Source organism: Abramis brama (assembly GCF_963993115.1).
Source record: "Abramis brama genome assembly, chromosome: 2".
Classification (NCBI taxonomy): Eukaryota; Metazoa; Chordata; class Actinopteri; order Cypriniformes; family Leuciscidae; genus Abramis; species Abramis brama.
Genome location: NC_139964.1, coordinates 26557825 through 26576877, shown reverse-complemented (window position 1 = coordinate 26576877; position 19053 = coordinate 26557825). Strand labels below are relative to the sequence as shown.

General features: G+C 38.9%; 2 protein-coding genes across 2 annotated transcripts; both read left to right on the top strand.

Moving 5' to 3' along the window:
* Nucleotides 1-2006: 2006 nt before the first annotated feature.
* LOC311078486 (uncharacterized protein) lies at nucleotides 2007-4644 on the top strand. The gene is made up of 6 exons (XM_084107310.1): nucleotides 2007-2060; nucleotides 2461-2650; nucleotides 2749-3147; nucleotides 3730-3790; nucleotides 3958-3999; nucleotides 4282-4644. The coding sequence occupies exons 2-6, from the start codon at nucleotides 2470-2472 to the stop codon at nucleotides 4349-4351; spliced, it is 753 nt and encodes a 250-aa protein (XP_083963436.1). The 5' UTR covers nucleotides 2007-2060; nucleotides 2461-2469; the 3' UTR covers nucleotides 4352-4644.
* Nucleotides 4645-6250: 1606 nt separating this feature from the next.
* On the top strand, nucleotides 6251-9572 carry LOC311077984 (lysozyme C, milk isozyme-like; the record flags this gene model as incomplete). The annotated part of the gene is made up of 7 exons (XM_084106629.1): nucleotides 6251-6313; nucleotides 6635-6688; nucleotides 7342-7531; nucleotides 7630-7845; nucleotides 7992-8052; nucleotides 8434-8481; nucleotides 8823-9572. The coding sequence occupies 7 exons, from the start codon at nucleotides 6251-6253 to the stop codon at nucleotides 8920-8922; spliced, it is 732 nt and encodes a 243-aa protein (XP_083962755.1). The 3' UTR covers nucleotides 8923-9572.
* Between the last annotated feature and the right edge of the window lie 9481 nt (nucleotides 9573-19053).

The window sequence follows — 19053 nt, the reverse complement described above, 5'->3', positions numbered from 1 at the left end:
CGACTGAGTTTGGTTTCTCCCAAGGTTTTTTTCTCCATTCTGTCACTGTTTTGGCTTCTTGCCACTGTTGCCTTTTTTGCCTTTGGCTTGCTTAGTTCGGGACATTTAATATTCAACAATATTATTGATCTGCCTGCATTGACACTATTATACAAGAACTGAACTGAGCCGGACGATGACGTTTCGGTTTACTCCAGAGCGGCTATATACAGACCCTTTCCAAAAAATTAGAATATCATGGAAAAGTGTGGGCAGATGCAAATCCTGCTGGAAAATGAAGTCAGCATCTCCATAAAGCTTGTCTGCTGAAGGAAGCATGAAGTGCTCTGGAAATGTCCTGGTAGACGGCTGCGTTGAGTGGACAGCACAGTGGACCAACACCAGCCAATGACATGGCTCCCCAAACCAACACAGACTGTGGAAACTTCACACTGGACTTCAAGCATCTTGGATTGTGTGCCTCTCCATTCTTCCTCCAGACTCTGGGACCTTGGTTTACAAATAAGATGCAAAATTTGCTCTCATCAGAAAAGAGGACTTTGGTCCACTGTGCTTTATTAAATCCAGAGTCAACGCAGCCGTCTACCAGGACATTTTCAGAGCACTTCATGCTTCCTTCATTTTCCAGCAGGATTTGCACCTGCCCACACTGCCAAAAGAACCAAAACCTGGTTCAATGACCATGGTCTCACTGTGTAATTACTGTGTGATTTCATGTAATATTCTAATTTTTTGAAATCCTGTTTTCGTGGGTTTTATGAGCTGGAAGCCCAAATTATGTACAAATAAACAACTAAATACTTGAAATCGTTTAAGTTGTGGGCCCTGAATCTATAATCTATGGAAGTTTAATGTTTTGAATGGAATTATGGAAATAAATAAACTTTTCCATGATATTCTAATTTTTTGGAAAGGGTCTGTATATATATAAATGAACTAAATTAATAACTTTTTAAAAACAAAAAAGGAAACATCACTGAACTTACTTTAGCTGGACTGTGACGCTATTTTCTTCTGGAAACAAACTTTTTTGCATTATTTTCCTGTTATCTCTGTAACGCTACTTTGAAACAATCTGTATTGTAAACAGCGCAATATAAATAAATGTGACTTGACTTGACTTTATATAATAAAATAACATTTTAAAAGGAGGTGATTGCATATTCACAAGAAATATGATAAATAATCGATGAAATTATGCTTATAAAATTGTTTATTCTTTTATCACGTTTACTGTTTGTCCTGTGCCACGTGGAATTCATATTTACATGCTGGAAAACAACAGGGAAAAGGTCAAAGCAAGCCTTATGCCTTATCCCCACAGTATTTGTGCACTATTTGAATACACTCAAATAACCCTCACAGCGCAGCTCAGAGATTTGGATCGATATAATAAAGTAAAGCATCTGAAGTTAAAAAAATAAAGCTTTTATAAAACAGTTAGCTTATTATATCCTATACACAAGTGTTTGAAATGTAATGATCAGCATGCCATAAGCAAAGTTGCATGGAGAAAGAGACAAATATATCTAAGTTTCCTGAGAACAAACTCTGGATTAAATTAAATGATCCAAAACCATCGTCAGCACTTCAGATCCACCCAAACAAAACACACTGTCCTCTATTATATGAGATGTGACTCTGAAGATGAGATGAATGACCAGACTGCAGCATTCATCTATTTGAATGGGAAATGCTGCTCTGTCTGTGTGTGTGTGTGTGTGTGTGTGTTGTCATAATCCAAAGACAAACAGCTCAAAGGCTCAAGCAACAAAACATCAGCTTCAAAACTCCACTGAAATCACAGGGGGAAAACAGAGCAAACAAATAAATAAAAATGACAAAGATAACAACCTGAACACCCTGGCAAGCATTTGTGATTTTCTTCCAATCTGTTTAAGAATGACATCACAGTAATACGATCTCCTCGTGATGATGGGATGGACCAACCGCACAGGTGGAGGTCACTCGAATATATATAAGATGGACCACAGTACAGAAAAAACACTGACGCTTGAGTCCTCGATCCTCAAACAAGCATCATTTCAACAGAACGTCTGGTGAGACACTTGACAGTTCGGTTCTTCATACTTTATTTCATGTTTTTTGCTCAGATTAATAATTAGATGTTCCCAGCTGATTATTGTAAAAAAAAAAAATATATATATATTGTTGTGACTGACTTTGGTGATAATATTTAAAATAATAAAAAATTAAAAAAATTAAAAAATTGTCACCTTTGATGAAAGCTTCTGCTGAATTATTATATGTCTAAAATTAGTTAATATTTGAGTTTTAATCTATGAAATATATATAAATAAAGATGTTTTTTGTGCATGATAAGATAAAAATATTAATATTACCCCCAATTCAGCTATAAACTTTCAAATCAAAAAGAATTGAATACTATTGATCTGTTCTTGTCTTTACTTGAAGATGTAATCAGTGTTTAACCTCCAGATATCAGAGATGAAGAGCGTTCTCCCAGTGAAGATGTTGGCGGCGTTGGCTCTGGTTCTGCTGGTGTCCAGTGCGACTGAGGGACGGATTCTCAGTAAATGTGAGCTGAAGGCACAGCTGGACGCTGCTCAGTTTCAGCAGATTACGGCCATGGGAGAGAAAATAACCGTGGACAATCTCATCGCTAGACGTGAGACATTTGCCTTTCAGCTTTTCTCTCCGTCTTCAGAATGCCAAACTGCCATGTTTTATGTCAATTATGTCTTTCTTTCTTCCTTTCTGTGGCAGTTGTCTGCAAGGCCAACAGCTCAGCCTTCAACACCAGCTCTGTCAAAGCCATCACGGTCAACAATAAGCAGAATAAACCAGCTCAAGCCCCAGTTCAAGCCCCAGCTCAAGCTCCACCTCAAGCTAAATCTGGAAGCCCACCCAAGCCTCAGACACAAGCCCCACCCAAGCATCACACACAAGCCCCATCCAAGCCTTACACACAAGCCCTACGCAACCCTCACGCACAAGCCCCCACTGAAGGACCACAGGGGTCCGGCCATGAGACCAAGCCTCCACACCTGAACGCTACTGCCAAAGTTTCCGGGCAGCTGTACGGCGTGTTTCAGCTCAGTGATCAGCTGGCCTGTGATTCCGGCATGATCCCATCGCTCAATGTCTGCAACATGAGCTGCTCTGGTGAGTTTAAGGCCCTGTTTACTCTTTAAGATGTGTTTTGGTCGATCGGATCACAAGTAGACGAGGGAGACACATTCCCGGGCGTTCACACCTGGTGTTTTAATCCGTCTCTTTTGTCCACTTTCAACCACTTCTGTCCTGATTTCTTCGAGGGGAGGGTCTATGGATGGGTAAATGTAGGGTCTTTTTTTTAGATCTTTCAATCTAATGGACGGAATTAGCTCTCACAATTTACATTTGAACACGACCGGAGACTCCGGAAAAACACACAGAGATCATCAGCTTTAGTTTCTGCTCTGACAGACGCAAGATCAGCCGAACGCTGTGAGTGTGTGTTAGAAATCAGGAATGGAGAGAGAACATTGAGCTTGATACATTTTTCATCTTCAAACCAAACTTGGGTCTCCAGCCGATAGTTCAAATCCCGGTCTGGCTAGAGCTCTTCCCATAATGTTCACGCATTAGATCAGTAGATGGAGAGAAGACGGTGTTTTGTGGCTGTTTGAACACGTTCGACCACATGAAAAGCGAAAGCAATCCGGTTGACTTTGTTTTTCTTTTTCTTCTTTTATTGCACAAAAGCTTTGACTGATGACGACATCAGCAATGACATCGCCTGCCTGAAGACCCTGATGAACAGCATGTAAGTTCACTAGCTCAAACACAGGCTTGCTTTAGTTACCAATGGTGTTTAAAATATTAATTCAAAGCAGGCTTTGGTATGATAAGAATCGCATGATAAAAAAATGTATTAACACAAATTTGAAAAGAACTAAAACTGTAAATATTACGCATGTTATTTCTCAACAGGGAACCTAAACCCAAAGAGAAGCCCACTGATGTTAATAAAATGTAAGTTTATAGTTTCACTGGTTCAAGTATAGTTGTACAAATCATGTGAAATCATAAATTTAGTTATTGTAGTTAAATGCATTGCCATATCGGCTTCACAGGCTATTACATGGCAGATACATATTCAACATTCAACAATATAATATAAAAAATACAAAATAATTACTAAAAAACTATAAAATTCAACAATACAGAATAATACAAAATACAAATGCGTTTGAGGCTTGAACAATATAATCAGGCCTGAATGTTCAATGTGTGATTGTCTTTGGTGTGTTCCAGTTTGGAGACGCTGATGGTGAAGGAGTGTCACTCTGTCGTTCCCTCAAAGTACTTCGCAGACTGTGCTTAAAAACACACACGGACCAACAGACTCGCTCTAGCTTCCTCCGACTGCATTACTTACAAACACAACAGCCTGATGGTTTCCATATGATGGTGGCGGTATCTGTGTGAGTTTATTAAATGTCTAATGACTTTTAATAGAGGGAGTTTGTCCATTAAGACACTTTAGTTTGTTGATGTAATACTGTGAATGTTTACATTTCTGTCTAAATATATATTACTGTGTCTAATATCATTGTGTTGCTGCCGAGGGCTTTTAAATACTGTCACTTTATCATAAACAATAAAATCAAAAACTTGAGTGCTTTTCTTTTCCTTATTACATTACATCAAAAAGCTTAAATAACTGGACTTGTCAAGTGGTAAAGTTTTGGCTTAGTCATCACCAGCTCTTCCTGTGGTCTATTGCAATCTGCATTATGCATTTTACGCGTAGGGACATGGTGATGGAAAAATATGAGATGGGAGAAAAAAAACATTATTTTTTATTAAACTTATTTTATCTATCTTTTGCACTCTCCCAAGAAACTCGCAAAGAACTCAAAAGCTTTGCAAGTGAACGCAAAGTTTCTTGGGGTAAGGCAAACATTTTGCAAGGGAATGCAAAGGTTTTGTGAGCAAATGCAAAGTTTCTCGGGGGAACACAAAACATTTGGGAGAGAATGCAAAAGCATTTACATAATTTTTCCTACCATCTCATATATTTTTTTTTTTTTTCCATCACCATGTCCCTTTAAGGATTCCATAAGACTTTACAATACTTATGAACATAATTATGGGGGATTTTAATTATTATTATTTTTTTGTAAATCTAGTTGCTGATACATTGATATGGAGTGGGAATGGGGAAATATAATAAGCATATACATTTCATTATTTTAGATCATGCAAACAACCAAACTAATAATCAAATAAATGGGTGGTGTGGCGCAATGGATAAGACACATGCCTTTGGTGTGAGAGACCCGGGTTCGAATCCACTGTGAGACACCAATGTGTCCCTGAGCAAGACACTTAACCCCTAGTTGCTCCAGAGGCGTGCGACCTCTGACATATATAGCAATTGTAAGTCGCTTTGGATAAAAGCGTCAGCTAAATGAATAAATGTAAATGAAAATGAATAAATGTAAATAAATACATTTTTATTTTAGACAGATTACAAATTTTGAACATTAAAAATTGCATAGATTTTATAATAAATGTATTCAACATTATTAGATTCAATGTACATTTTATTTAAACAATATAAATATTTTCATTTTGTCAATGCACAATGCATTTTGTGAAACATTTAATCTCTTACCAGACGTTCTGTTGTTGGAGATACAGATGATTGAGAGTCTTTAAATGTTCCTCAGTCTTCACTGTCTGTGACCAATCAGACTTATATATGTTAGAGTCGCCTCCACCTGCAGCTGCACCTGTGCTTTTGGTTCAACCCAACATTAATACTGAGATTAATATTTGATGCTCGTCTCAGAGAAAGTTTTGGTTCCTCCCAAGGTTTCTTCTTCATCCACTTAAACCAACCAACCAACTTTTAGGCACTATATTCTGCAAAGCAGTTTTGGATCAAAATGTATATTGTGAAAAGCATTATGCCAATAAAACTTTAAAAATAACTGTATTATATGCAATCTTTCCAAGTAAAGCATCACTGTTCCTACATAAATTTGCAAGTTGCATGAGCTTTTGACACACTAACGTAAGCTGCAAATCATTTACTGTGACAATGCTGAAGAACAAGTCTGATTTGACACGGATAATTCATTAAGTCATTTAATTCATAAATGATCCTTAAATTAGGTTGGTTGAAAAAAATTCTTGACTAAAGCCATTGTGAGTTTCTAGAAACGGCTGTTTAAATGACAGCGCCTTGCCCATAAAGCACTTTTTGCACAAAAGCATGAAGTCTTCACAGGGAATCGTCAGTTTCACGCCACCAACAGATACACCCAAGAAAAAGACAGTGAGGATTTAAAGCTTTAAAAAGTGACTTCTGTCCTAGATTATATGTCTGTTGCGGTCATGCAACATCAGCTCCTGAAACACTCACAGCTGCAAATTACATGAAAGATACAAACTAAAATGAACGTAGGAACAATGATGGCACAAGACTGTGCTTTCTCAAGACGGTTGGTTTGGGTGGATGGAGAAACTTTGGGAGGAACCAAAACTCAACAGGGCGAGACCATCTTCCCCTGACACACATAATGCTGGGATGAACCAAAAGCACAGGTGCAGCTGAGGTGGAGACGACTCTAACATATATAAGACTGATGGGTCACAGTACAGGACAGTGAAGACTGAGGAACATCTGAAGACAACAAAACATCTGGTAAGAGTAAGTTTAATATGGTTCTTCCTGCAGTTTGATTGCAGGTTCTGTGATTAAACTGGTAGGGAATGCCTTGCTGGTCATTGTGACTGCAACAAATATACTGTATAGTTAATTTGGGATTGGTAAGATGTTTTAATGTTTTTGAAAGAAGGCTGCATTTATTTGATCAAAAATACAGTAAAAACAGTAATAATGTGAAATATTATTACAATTTGAAATAAGTGTTTTCTATGTGAATATATTGTAAAATGTAAATTATTGCTGTGATCAAAGCTGAATTTTCAGCGTCATTACTCCAGTCTTCAGTGTCACATGATCCTTCAGAAATCATTCTAATATGATGATTTGATGCTCAAGAAACATTTATGATTATTATCAGTGTTGCATATTCTTATGGAAACTGTTATACTTTTTTATGTAAACTGAATTCTCAGAATTCTTTGATGAATAGAAAGCCCAAAAGAACAGTATTTATTTAAAATAGAATTTTGTTTCACATAATAAATGCCTTTACTGTTGCTTTAACCAATATAATCCGCTGTGATGCGATCAGCATAAAATAATGAGCCGTTTTAATGCGCTTCTGTGCAACCGAATTAACACAACTGACTGAAAAGAAGCTTTTTATCTCTGCTTTCTCTGTGTTTAACCTCCAGATATCAGAGATGAAGAGCGTTCTCCCAGTGAAGATGTTGGCGGCGTTGGCTCTGGTTCTGCTGGTGTTCAGTGCGACTGAGGGACGGATTCTCAGTAAATGTGAGCTGAAGGCTCAACTCGAGGCGGCTCAGATTAAGGTGATTAGAGCCATGGGAGACAAAATGACCGTGGATGATCTTATTGCAAGACGTGAGCAACAGATTCCCTATCCATATATTTATATCACATGATGTGCAGATAAAAGGTTGATCAGCCTCACACCCTTTATTCCCTTTGTTCTGTGGCAGTTGTCTGCAAGGCCAATGCCTCTGGCTTCAACACCAGCTTTGTCAAAGCCATCGCCGCCAAGCCTAAGGAGAATGTGCCCTTTAATACCGCCTCTTTTGGGCTTGAAATTCAGCGGCCCGTCAGGCAGCTGTACGGCGTGTTTCAGCTCAGTAATCAGCTGGCCTGTGATTCTGGCATGATGCCGTCGCTCAATGTCTGCAACATGAGCTGCTCTGGTGAGAAAATGCCACACCAATCATAACACTATATCCTAAACAATGATTTGTGAATTTCTGGACTCAAAAACTGCCAGATTCTCTCTAAGCACTCACAGTGAGCCAGTTTGAAGAAGGTTTTGACTCTTTTCTGTTTCCTCCCATAGCTTTGATTGATGATGACATCACAGATGACATCGCCTGCCTGAAGACCATGATTGACAGCATGTAAGTAGCGCGCACACTACTATGATCTAGATGTCATTTCATGTGCTGAAAAACATTTTGTGTAGGATTCACTTTGAAACACATTTTAGAAAGACACACTACACACTAAATTTCACACATAATTAGAAAGAAACGGCAATTAACATTCTGAAGTAGAAAAACTGAAATGGTATTTTCTGGTAAAACTACCCCAATAATCTTTGTTTTATTTACAACTACAAATAAAAAGCGTTTTTGACAGTGTAGTTACTGGAAGGCATTTGGGCAAAAACGCATGCGAAGGGAAAGTTAAGTCTAAAAGGCCTCTATAAAAATGTGCACAAAATATAAACACTCAATGTAAATCTTATTACATTCATAACATGTTTTCTTTCTTCACAGTAAACCTAAACCCAAAAACGCCTCTGATATCACTCTTCCACTCGCAACGTAAGTTGAAAATAATAAAATGTATGATCCTTTATATATGCAAAAAGAAGTCTGCAGAAGTCTCTTTTTTTCACAATAGTGAGATTATTTTTGCATATATATATATATATATATTTATAATTTTGCAAACATGTAAACCCAGTGCTGTTTAATCGATTAATCGCATTTAAATTAGTAAATATATATATGTGTAAATTTGTAAATGTATATTTGTATATATATATATATCTCACACAGAGATATATATATTATTAATCAAATTATTTACCTCAAGTATAAAGGCTTAAGAAGTCAAATACGGCCTGAACGTTCAAAGTGTGACTGTTGTTTGTGTGTTACAGATTGAACACTATTTTGGTGAAGGAGTGTCGCTTTGTGGTTCCTTCGCGTTATTTCGCTGAGTGTCTGACTGCAACAACACCAATTGTTTCAATTGACTGATTTTACTTTTCTGACCTGCTGTAAAACTGTAGATTTGTACCAGTGATTTACAGAATCAAAATATGTATATACTGACTACTGTTACCTAACAATATCGCTGCATGATTTCTGTCAATCTAAAAACACAACAGTCTGATGTTCCCATGGCAACTGCTTTGATTGAATGGTAATGAGGTCACTATGATGGTGGTGGGACCAGTGTGAGTTTAAACAAGGCTCTGAACAGAGGGTGCTTGTGCATGAATAAACTTTATATTATCACTGTAATACTGTAAATGTTTGGTGGCGTTTTAAATTTCTGTCACAATTGTAACTGTCTCCGCTCCTTGAATCACACTGTGCTGATGCTGAGTGCGGTTATGGTATATGATAAAGACAATGAAGAGCTTTTAAAAATGATGGGTGCGAACGGTTCAAGTTGTTTATTGCAAACACTGTGATAGTGTGCTGAAGTACAACATGACGACAAGCACTATGACCATCCGTCACTGTCCATCAGTCTCACCCCAGTCAAAAAGCCACTTGATTATAGGGGACATAACTAGGACTGTCACAAACGATTATTGTGGTAATCGAGCAATCGGTCGATTATTTTGATGATTAAAGGCACAATATGTATGATTTTTTAATTAAAACATCCAAAAACCACTAAAACAGTGTTATATATTTTGTTGACTTGTGTACTTACATTTCCCCAAATCTTTCAAACAATGTTTAAAAACAGAGAAATCAGCTATTTTAACCAGTGTTACGGACCGTGTCCTTTGGTCGCCTGTCAGTGACGTCACCAGACGCAACTGTTTGGATACATTTATCGACAGAAACGAATCATTGTTATAAAGCTCAACATATTGTTTGAATCTCTTGTTTTCTTGATTTATCGCGAGTCACATGTTTGTACCTCAGAGACAATAGTTCTGTCAAGTGGATAACAACAACATAATCAGAAAGAGCTTTAGTTATTTATAGCAATTTTCTCCATCATACAATATATATTTAAATTAATTGCATTCCATAAAGCAACACAAGGCATCCAGCTTTTATTAACTCTTTCCTCGCCATTGACAAAAATTTCTGGCTTTCTGTGTTTTCACTGTTATGCAGTAGGGGGCGCTATTACAGATCATCTGAAAGAGAGCAGATTCTCCGGACCTAAACACAGGCGAAGAAGCAGCTGTCTGTGTTCGCTGAAAGAGATGTAGAACTCAGACTATTATGGTTGCTACTGATTAAAAAAAATTAAATAATTAATCATAACTTTTATTTTTCTTGCAGGATTAACATTTATATGCTTTTGTGTCTGAACATAACAAAAAGGGGAAATGAAACTAGACAGATGTCTAAATATATAAACTCGTGATTGAGTAACAAAGTGAAGTAATCAAGAAATCATCTCCGGTTACTATCGTAATCTCGGTTCCCTGAGAGGCGGGAACGAGACATTACGTCGTCTATGACGTATGGGAACTCCTCCCTTCTCCACTTTCGCTGAAATCTTATAGGCTAACGCCAGCTGGGGACAGCTGGCCAATTGACGCGAAGCATGCAAATACTGACAGGTTAGCGGGCAATATAAAATGCATGGGCGCGAAAATTACGTCAGAATCACGACTGAACGCTAGCACAGCTGATCAAACAGCGAGCACGGCGGTTAACATAATGTCTCGTTCCCGCCTCTCAGGGAACCGAGGTTACGATAGTAACCGGAGACGTTCCCTTTCAAGGCGGTAACTCAACATTACGTCAGCTATGACGTATATGGGAACTGTATTAAATCCCGCCGTGAGAGGAGTGAAGCCCAGATAAGCCCTGAACGGGGTAAATGACACCCACACATAAGCAAGACAGTTCTAGCCAATAGCCGCGTCGCTAAGAGTACTCGCATCTGATAGGCGGAACTAGACCAAAGAGACATCTGCTCCGACCCTAACAAAATGTGCATATCTTAATGCAATGAAAGCGAAGGCTGCACTAAATAGGGCAGACACATCACAATAAGCACTCAAGCACGAGAGTTAAACACAGAGTCGACGGCATTAACCTTATAAACCATAACACAGAGTTAGCAGCCATGGTAACAACTGTATAGCTGGTTATAACAGTTACAAAACATGAATAAAACTTAACTTTCAACCATTATGGAAGTATGTGATTGTTATGTTACATGTTACAGGTCTATATTTAGATTTGGACCCCTGTTTACTTTTATTGAATGATGATTCAAAGTACCAATTTTCTTTATGTGATAAAAGATGGCAGGGTTCACAGCTGCAAAAAAATCTATCATTGCAAAATTGGCACGGGGCCCTGGGGCGGCCGCACCCAAGCACCCACGCTATCTCCGCTGCTGACTCAGCTGGTTCAGATTGTAATGATTCAGTCACAGATGAGTTCCCTGGTGGGGTGTCTGATGAGGTTCTGTGGCATCCAACCAATATACACAATGTTAATAATGACACAGTCAACTTATCAGACGTTGACTCTGATACTGAATCAGAAGCTCCAACGAGTGAGTTTCTTTTAAGGAGTTTGCGATACTGGGCCTCAACCTTCTCAGTCTCACTTGCTGCACTCAGTGCACTTTTAAGTATTTTGCGAATGTTTCATCCAGAATTGCCCACAGATGCCAGGACAATTCTTAAGACCCAAACCCATGTATCTACCATAAAGATGGAAGTTGGGGAGTATTATCATTTTGGCTTGGCAAAGGGGATATTGTCGTGTTTGAAAAGCCTAATCCTGCCTGAACAATTTAAAATAGTTAAAGTACAGTTCGATTTAGATGGCCTTTCACTTTTCAAAAGCTGTACACTTCAGTCCTGGCCAATTCTTGCCATTGTCAATTGTGACTATACTAAACATCCCTTCCTCATTGGCCTTTACTGTGGTATGAAAAAGCCCAAGTGCATATTTGAGTTCTTAAAGCCATTTATTGATGATTTAGCTGATGTTCTTATGGGTTGTATTGTTTACAATGGTCAAAACATATTGGTAGAAGTAAGCTATTTTGTGTGTGATGCCTCTGCCAGAGCCTTTGTTAAAAATATAAAATCTCACAATGGCTACTCAGGCTGTGACAAATGTGTTCAAGTGGGTAAGTGGCAAAATAAAATGACATACCCAGAAACTGATGCAAAGTTGAGGATGGATTCTGATTTTAATTATATGATTGATGAAGACCACCACCATGAAGACCAAACTTTCTCCTTTAGCTGGCTTGGTAAAAATGGTTACCATGTTTCCATTAGATTATATGCACTTGTGCTGTCTAGGCGTCACTAGGAAACTTTTGAACTTATGGATCAGAGGTAAAGCACATACTACTAGGTTGTCCACTCAAACTGTAGCCGAAATTTCTGAAAAGTTAAAGCTGCTGAGTTCCTACACGCCGGTTGAGTTTAGTCGGAAACCAAGAGGGTTATCAGAAATTGACTGCTGGAAAGCGACTGAGCTGCGCCATTTTATGTTGTACACGGGCCCTGTTGTGCTTCAGAATAGCATTCAAATGCCGATGTATGAGAACTTTATGCTGTTTTCTGTTGCAATGCATTTGCTTTTATCCTCTGGAACCCCAGAGGCGATGATTGACAGTGCTCATGAATTGCTTGTCTCATTTGTATGCCACTTTGGACAACTGTATGGTAAACATGAAATAGTCTACAATATACACCAACTCACTCATCTGGCTGAAGAGTATCATCTCTTTGGACCTTTGGATAATGTGTCAGCATTTCCTTTTGAGAATTATTTAGGACAAATAAAACGTCTTTTGCGCAAGCCTCACTTACCCTTACAGCAAGTTGTGAAAAGGTTATCTGAGATGCCAAGTCCAGAGTCACCAAAGCCTCACAAGTGCAACTTAAGTCAGACACATTTTGACGGACCATAGCCTAAGTCTTGGCAAACAGTTCAGAAAAGCTGTCACTGAAAAGTACACTCTGTAAATAGTGCAAGGAGATAATTGTGTGCAAATAGTTGGCCACATTGCTGTTTTAAGAAATATCATTAAGGTATACATGGAGTAGGGATTTTTGTCCTGTTTCAAAAGTTTCACAATCAAGAGTCGTTCTTCTCCTACCCATTTGAGTCAACCAGCATAGGTTGTTATAAAGTTTGGGAGTTGCGTGACAATCTTGATATGGCCAGGCTCCAAGATATTAAGCTGAAATATTTCCTCTGTCCTGACAAGAATGTTTTCATTGTCATGCCACTCATCCATATGACATAATTAATTGTTTGTAGATTAAAACATGATTTTGCTGTTGTAAGAAAAGCTTGTTCTTAACATAATTAGTTCCTGCTTTTCCATCTCCAAGGGAAAGTTTACATTACTAATCTTGTATTGTAGGGGAGTTATTTTGTTTAAAAAAAACAAACATGCATCGTTCAATTTCAAAATGGTGGCACAGAAATTGTGCCACACAGCTGGCTGATTGGAAATAAGCTTCTTTGGCCACCATATCCACCCAAAGACACAGCCAGGATACGGGCTGCAGTGAAAAAAATATGAGCTGCCTACTGAGGAATGGTTGTCCTATATGAACCTGTTAGACACCTTGCAAGTCGGGGTAAGTGTATAAATGAATATGAGTTGGAATTCGAATTATTGTGGACTTTATTACACTCACAACATATAACTTGCAGCCACATATGAAGAAGCTGAGAAGGGTTTGGAAAGATATCTACAGGAAAACTGCGACACAAGTGACATTCAGTCTGAAGTAAAAATTGAGAAGTTTGAAAAAAGAAAATCCAGGTAACGCAATTAATGAATGGCAAGGGGAAAGAATAATTATAACATGAAATTCCTAGATGTATCTGAAGTTTTATTTTTCTATTAGACCCAATCCCATTTACAACACAACATCTGATACAGAAGAGGAAGTTAAAAAAGAAAACTCTGCCCAGCTCCTCCCAGACTTCTATTTCCAGGTATAACAGTGATGTTATGTAACCAAGACTGAGTGGCACAGTATATGCAATTGTTCCATTTACGTGGACGTCCCAAAATGTGTAAATTTGTCCCAAATTCTGCTAACGTGTAAAATCTGTTGCACTGCAGTCCCCAATAAAATGCAGGCTCCTGTTCAATCAGCTTCCAGAGTCCAGACCTTTGTCCATCCCTCTATTCAAATTCTGCCTAACCATCCCTCTGACACCGTGTCCTAACTACACGCGACGCCGTGATAAAAGGTATCTTTTCCATGTTAATCAGAGTTTTTGTCCTAACCAGGCGCGACGGCGACACGCGACATTTCTAATTTAGAAACGGTTTCTATTTTTCTGCGACGTCGCGCTGGAACATCAAACACAAAGTGTGGCAATGATAATCTCAGGTGCTGTTTATGTGCTTTATTTAATGTTAAAAGCGTGAAATGTGACTTTGAATATCATTTAGTGCTCCAGCTTTGGAGCTGTAAAAGCAACAATGGATATAATTCACCTCAGATCTTGAAATTAAACAAATGGAAACAAGAACGTTCAAACTGTGAACAAACAAGTGTATTATTTGACAAAGATTGTTTTAGTAACTCAGTAGCTTATGTATTTTGTAAATGGTGTAATATTTGTGAATTTTTATGTAGCTACTTATCCATTTTCTTGCGAGTGCCGTCAAGTTTACTCTCTAGTGCTGTGCACACTTGCCGCGAGACTCCGCCCACACGCTGTTCTGATTGGCTGTGATTTTTGATTGACGTTGTGGCGTCTCACATTCGCGTCGCGTCTAGTGTGGACAGACACACTGCCTGTCGCTGGAATTTTATCGCGTCGCGTGTAGTTAGGACACGGTGTGAGTCCTCTGACCAGATGTGCAGCAGTTCTCCATACTTGACTGAGTCAAGTGACTCATCAGCCCTGCCTGCCAGGAACCATCTTCCAATCATGAGGGTATCAATTCCAGAAGTGCTTTGGCAGTTTTGCAATGAGACCAATATTTGCTTTGATTTTAATGTCCAGCTTCCTAATTTCAGGCAGTTTACACCAATATACAATACTGTTACTTAATCCTAAAATATAATTTGGTTGCTAATGTGCGAGTCTGTTCACTAGCAATAGTTTTTCTTGTTGCAGATGCAAGGGATTCTGCAAGACAGTTAATGAAAGGCAAGTGCAGAGAAGTTTTCCTACTTTCCTTATACAGTATAGCCTACATGTTAAATATGTTTTGACCAGTAATGTTTTTTATTCTCCACAAGATGTTGCTTTACAAAAGTTGATCGGAACTGTAACTGAACTTGTAAAAGAAGTCAAGGAACTGCGTGAGGAATATCAGGAATTCTTCTTGCCCTCAAAGAAACCGCTGCAACCGTTGCTTGTCTCAGTCCCTCTGCACAATAGTGATGACCTTGAGAGTGCAGAGGAGATATTAGCAGCCAGTGAAGCAAGGACAATAATGGTTCGTGGTTCTATGTAGACCATTTTGTTGTTAACTCAGTTTTTTTTTAAACATTTTACATGTTCTCTCTGCTTTGTGTACACATTTTGTATGGCAGGTAAAACACTTCAGCATAATTGGAGGAACCTCATTGGAAGTTAGGGTCCATCGCATGCTTTCTTGTGCACTGACCAATGAGCAGGCATCATCACTAAATTGGGCTGGGAAGATGGTTAAAAAGCAGTCAAGGCAAAAGAGGGCATTCAAGGATACGTTCTTGAATATGTGTATATTTGGTGCGTTATTACTATCAATCCCAGAAATTGACCTTACTTCATCCAATATTTCCCTGTTCCAGTTCCTCCATTAATGTACATACATTTCATATCCTGTTGTTTTTCTTCTGTTAGATGCTATGACTTTGCAGATGGGTGTGGGAAAAGTTTCCCAGTATGAATATACTCAGGCAGTCCAGAAATGGCTCTGATATGCTCCGTACTGTGTGGGCGGAACTGCTCTGTTCCGTCGGTGCCTCCAGATCAGGGGCGTAGCACAAGATCCCGGGCCCTATGCATAGGCAGTCCTGATGGGCCCCCATGTTCCTCAGTTTGTATATATAACTCCCAATGTAGGCTATAAAATAGCTAATTATTGCTAATTTTAGATATTATAGCCTATTAAACAGGTTTCAATTTAGGCTATTATAATGGTGTGTTGTATGCAAACAACATTGTTAGTGTACAGTTATTTATTTAGCCTTTACCTCAGATAACCAAATTATCATCTGAAAGAGTATGTTCTGCTCTTTCAATGGGTTGTCTCAGTTAATTTTTAGCATTAACGATCGCGGAGATATTCAAGCATTTTAGTATTATAGATTTCGTGTTCTAGTTTGTGCTCACCTTTCTTTGAAAATAAGTCAGTTACCAATTGTTTCCCCACATTTTGTTTTCTTTCCTTCTCCTGTCTTTCCTTTCTTTTTTGGTGGTCTGATTTGGCTTTCTTTGAGAAAGACATTTCTACAGCATAAGTTTGCGCTCCACAAGATGCTCAACTAACTAACATAAACAAAATGCGTGCAGATGGACTAAACCATTTGGCGCATTAGCAAGGGGTGGGACCAAGCGGCAACCTCCCATAGACAGTAAAAGAAATGGACACAGCGACCCCATTGGAACTCAATTGAGACAAGTGAAGCCCATTTTCAGCGATTTCTTAGCACTTCCTTTCCTGACGCGCAGACTCAAACCGAGCAAAGCGTTACACGGACCACGTGAGCAACCCGTCTGTCTTCTAGTAGCTGTGCCAAGAGAAATCTGAATCATTCCCTTCCGAATCTTGCAGAGACGGAGAGTGTGAGTAGGAGCTGTCCATAAGCTTGGAGCAGGAGAAACTTTTGCTAGGTATTCTGATTAATTATATTGTCATTTTGCCTCCACGTCCCCCCGATTGCCCGCGAGCTTCTCCTCCCGTCTATACGGTAATCTCTCTAGTGTGCGACAGAGAGTCGCGTGGTTATGACGCAATCGTTAGCCTACTTTTACAAAAACTGCTTCTACGGGTCCATAACATAAGCTACAAGGTAATGGAGCATTTTATACATTGTCGTGTATCTTTAGAAATAAATAATGGACAAATGGAGTCTTTAAACGCCTCAGATGTAAAGTTATTCGCTGTCAAAGTGATGCCAAAATGAATGGGAGTCAATGGGATGCTAACGCAAGTGAAGTTCTGCTACAAGATGTCGGCACCCGGCCGACTTCAACTTCCGGTCGACTTCCTTCCCGCCTGCAACCTCCCCGTCTCTCTCTTGAAACCAACACGGAAGTGAGTTAAACTGCAATTCGTTGACTGGCCGCTTGAGGCTGTTGTCAGAAGTGAGTCAAATCTGTATCTCCCCCATGTTAAAATGCCAAATTTTACAGCAGAAAAAAACGTGTTTAAAGCCTGGTGTCTGTATGTGGATTTGGTCTATACAGCTAATTTTGCCCTTCATAACAACTGTGAGGGGGGTGAATTATTTTATAACTCGTCCGTTTAGTTGATTAATATTTAAATTTAAGGGTGTGGCCAAGCCACTTGAGTGACAGATGGATTGCCGCTGTCAGTGCTAGCCGTTTGTCTGCTGTTACTAGCCGTCACTTCACCTCAGCAATGTTAGCTGCTGAACTTGCCATCTCTGCAGTGTTTGTGCTTTTTTTCGGGATTATTATTTCATACAATTTAATACTTGGGTAACGTTACAAAGCCCACGTCTTTGGATTCCGTCGTTATCGTTCGAGAGAACAACCAGCGCTGTATTTCAGTTGTTTTCCTCTGTGAACATGCACTAATGAATGTCTGACAATTTCGTTGCTTTTTGGGGTTTTCAAATTTAAAACGTCAATAAATGCTCGTTCGTTCTGCTCCCATGGAACAGATGGATTATAATATGCTTATGTAAGTTACCGTCAGATGAAATCATGCAGGCGTCGGCGCTTTCTCCGTCCGTGCAATAAATGCACATGAATGAGCGCGGATTTTCTAGCGCATTTATTTGCACTTCAAAGGCAATATATCTATGGTTTAACGGTTAAACCATAACCCATTTGAGAGACGGCCAACATCAGAATTTAAAATGGACTGAATAAGCTCTCTACGAACTTGAGCGATGCCGCGCTGACGGACCACGAAAGAGTGACGGACATGTATGCACATAAATCACTGTCATACACAAACACTTTCGAAGTAATACACAGTCTCACTTGTTGTAGCCATGTCTTTTAACTATTATAATATTTCGAAGGGCAAAAATAGGAACGTTTAATTGGCTTTACATCATCAGCTAACTCGATCATGTCGAGCTAGGTGATTTCAGATAGCCAGGCTCCTCAGCTCCACTCACGCCCCGCCTGTTTGTCTATTTTCTGTTATGCGGGAGTGACGCAAGGCCAAGATGGCGACGGCCGGCTCCGCCCACTTTAGGCTTCAAAAATGCTCTTCAGAAACCTACGGGTGACGTCACGGACACTACGTCCATATTTTTTTACAGTCTATGGGTGGGACCAGTCAGTCAATCAACCAAGTTATTCAGCGAATACACCAACTTTACATTTCATCTGACATTCATTGTGAAATTTAATTAGGAAATGAAAATATCCAGGTAAAATAAAATATATTCCAGACTTTTCAAGGGCCCTCTCTCCCCTTGGGGCCCTGGTAATCAGTACTGGTTTTACCCCCAGTCCGACACCCCTGCTCCAGATACAAATTAATTTGTTTTTTTTGTTCATTGGTTTATTTGAATTTTTGAGCAATTACTTTTTACAAAAGTAAAACAATTACTTTTGAGTCTGTATGATGTTTCTTTTTCCCTTGACATGGAATTGACTGCTTTGAGTTGAATGAATTAAAAGGACAAAGACTGGAAAATAAAGAGGAATGTGATTGAAACAGTGTTTTAAATTTTTTATTTTGGTTGAATATTGATTCAATGTTATGAGCATGTTTTTGTCTTCAGTATTAATAATGTTTCAACAAATGTGGGTGCAAAAGTGACGTTGAAACAATATCACTTTGTAATGTTGAAGCAATATTAACACCATTGATTTGTGGTTGAAATCTGAACATTATTTCAATATTAACCGAGGATGCTAAAGCAACATCACTTTCTAACTTCATTTCAGTGTAATCAGCGTTGACGCATCAACACTGACTCAACATTGTTTCAATGGTTACATGCTATCTGGGATACCAGAGAAAAGATACTGTTAAAA

Coding starts and splice junctions, on each gene's coding strand:
- LOC311078486 (XM_084107310.1), top strand. CDS start 2,470: ATGAAGAGCGTTCTCCCAGTGAAGATGTTGGCGGCGTTGGCTCTGGTT. Junction 3,148..3,729: donor CTGCAACATGAGCTGCTCTG/GTGAGTTTAAGG, acceptor ATTGCACAAAAG/CTTTGACTGATGACGACATC. Junction 3,791..3,957: donor AAGACCCTGATGAACAGCAT/GTAAGTTCACTA, acceptor ATTTCTCAACAG/GGAACCTAAACCCAAAGAGA.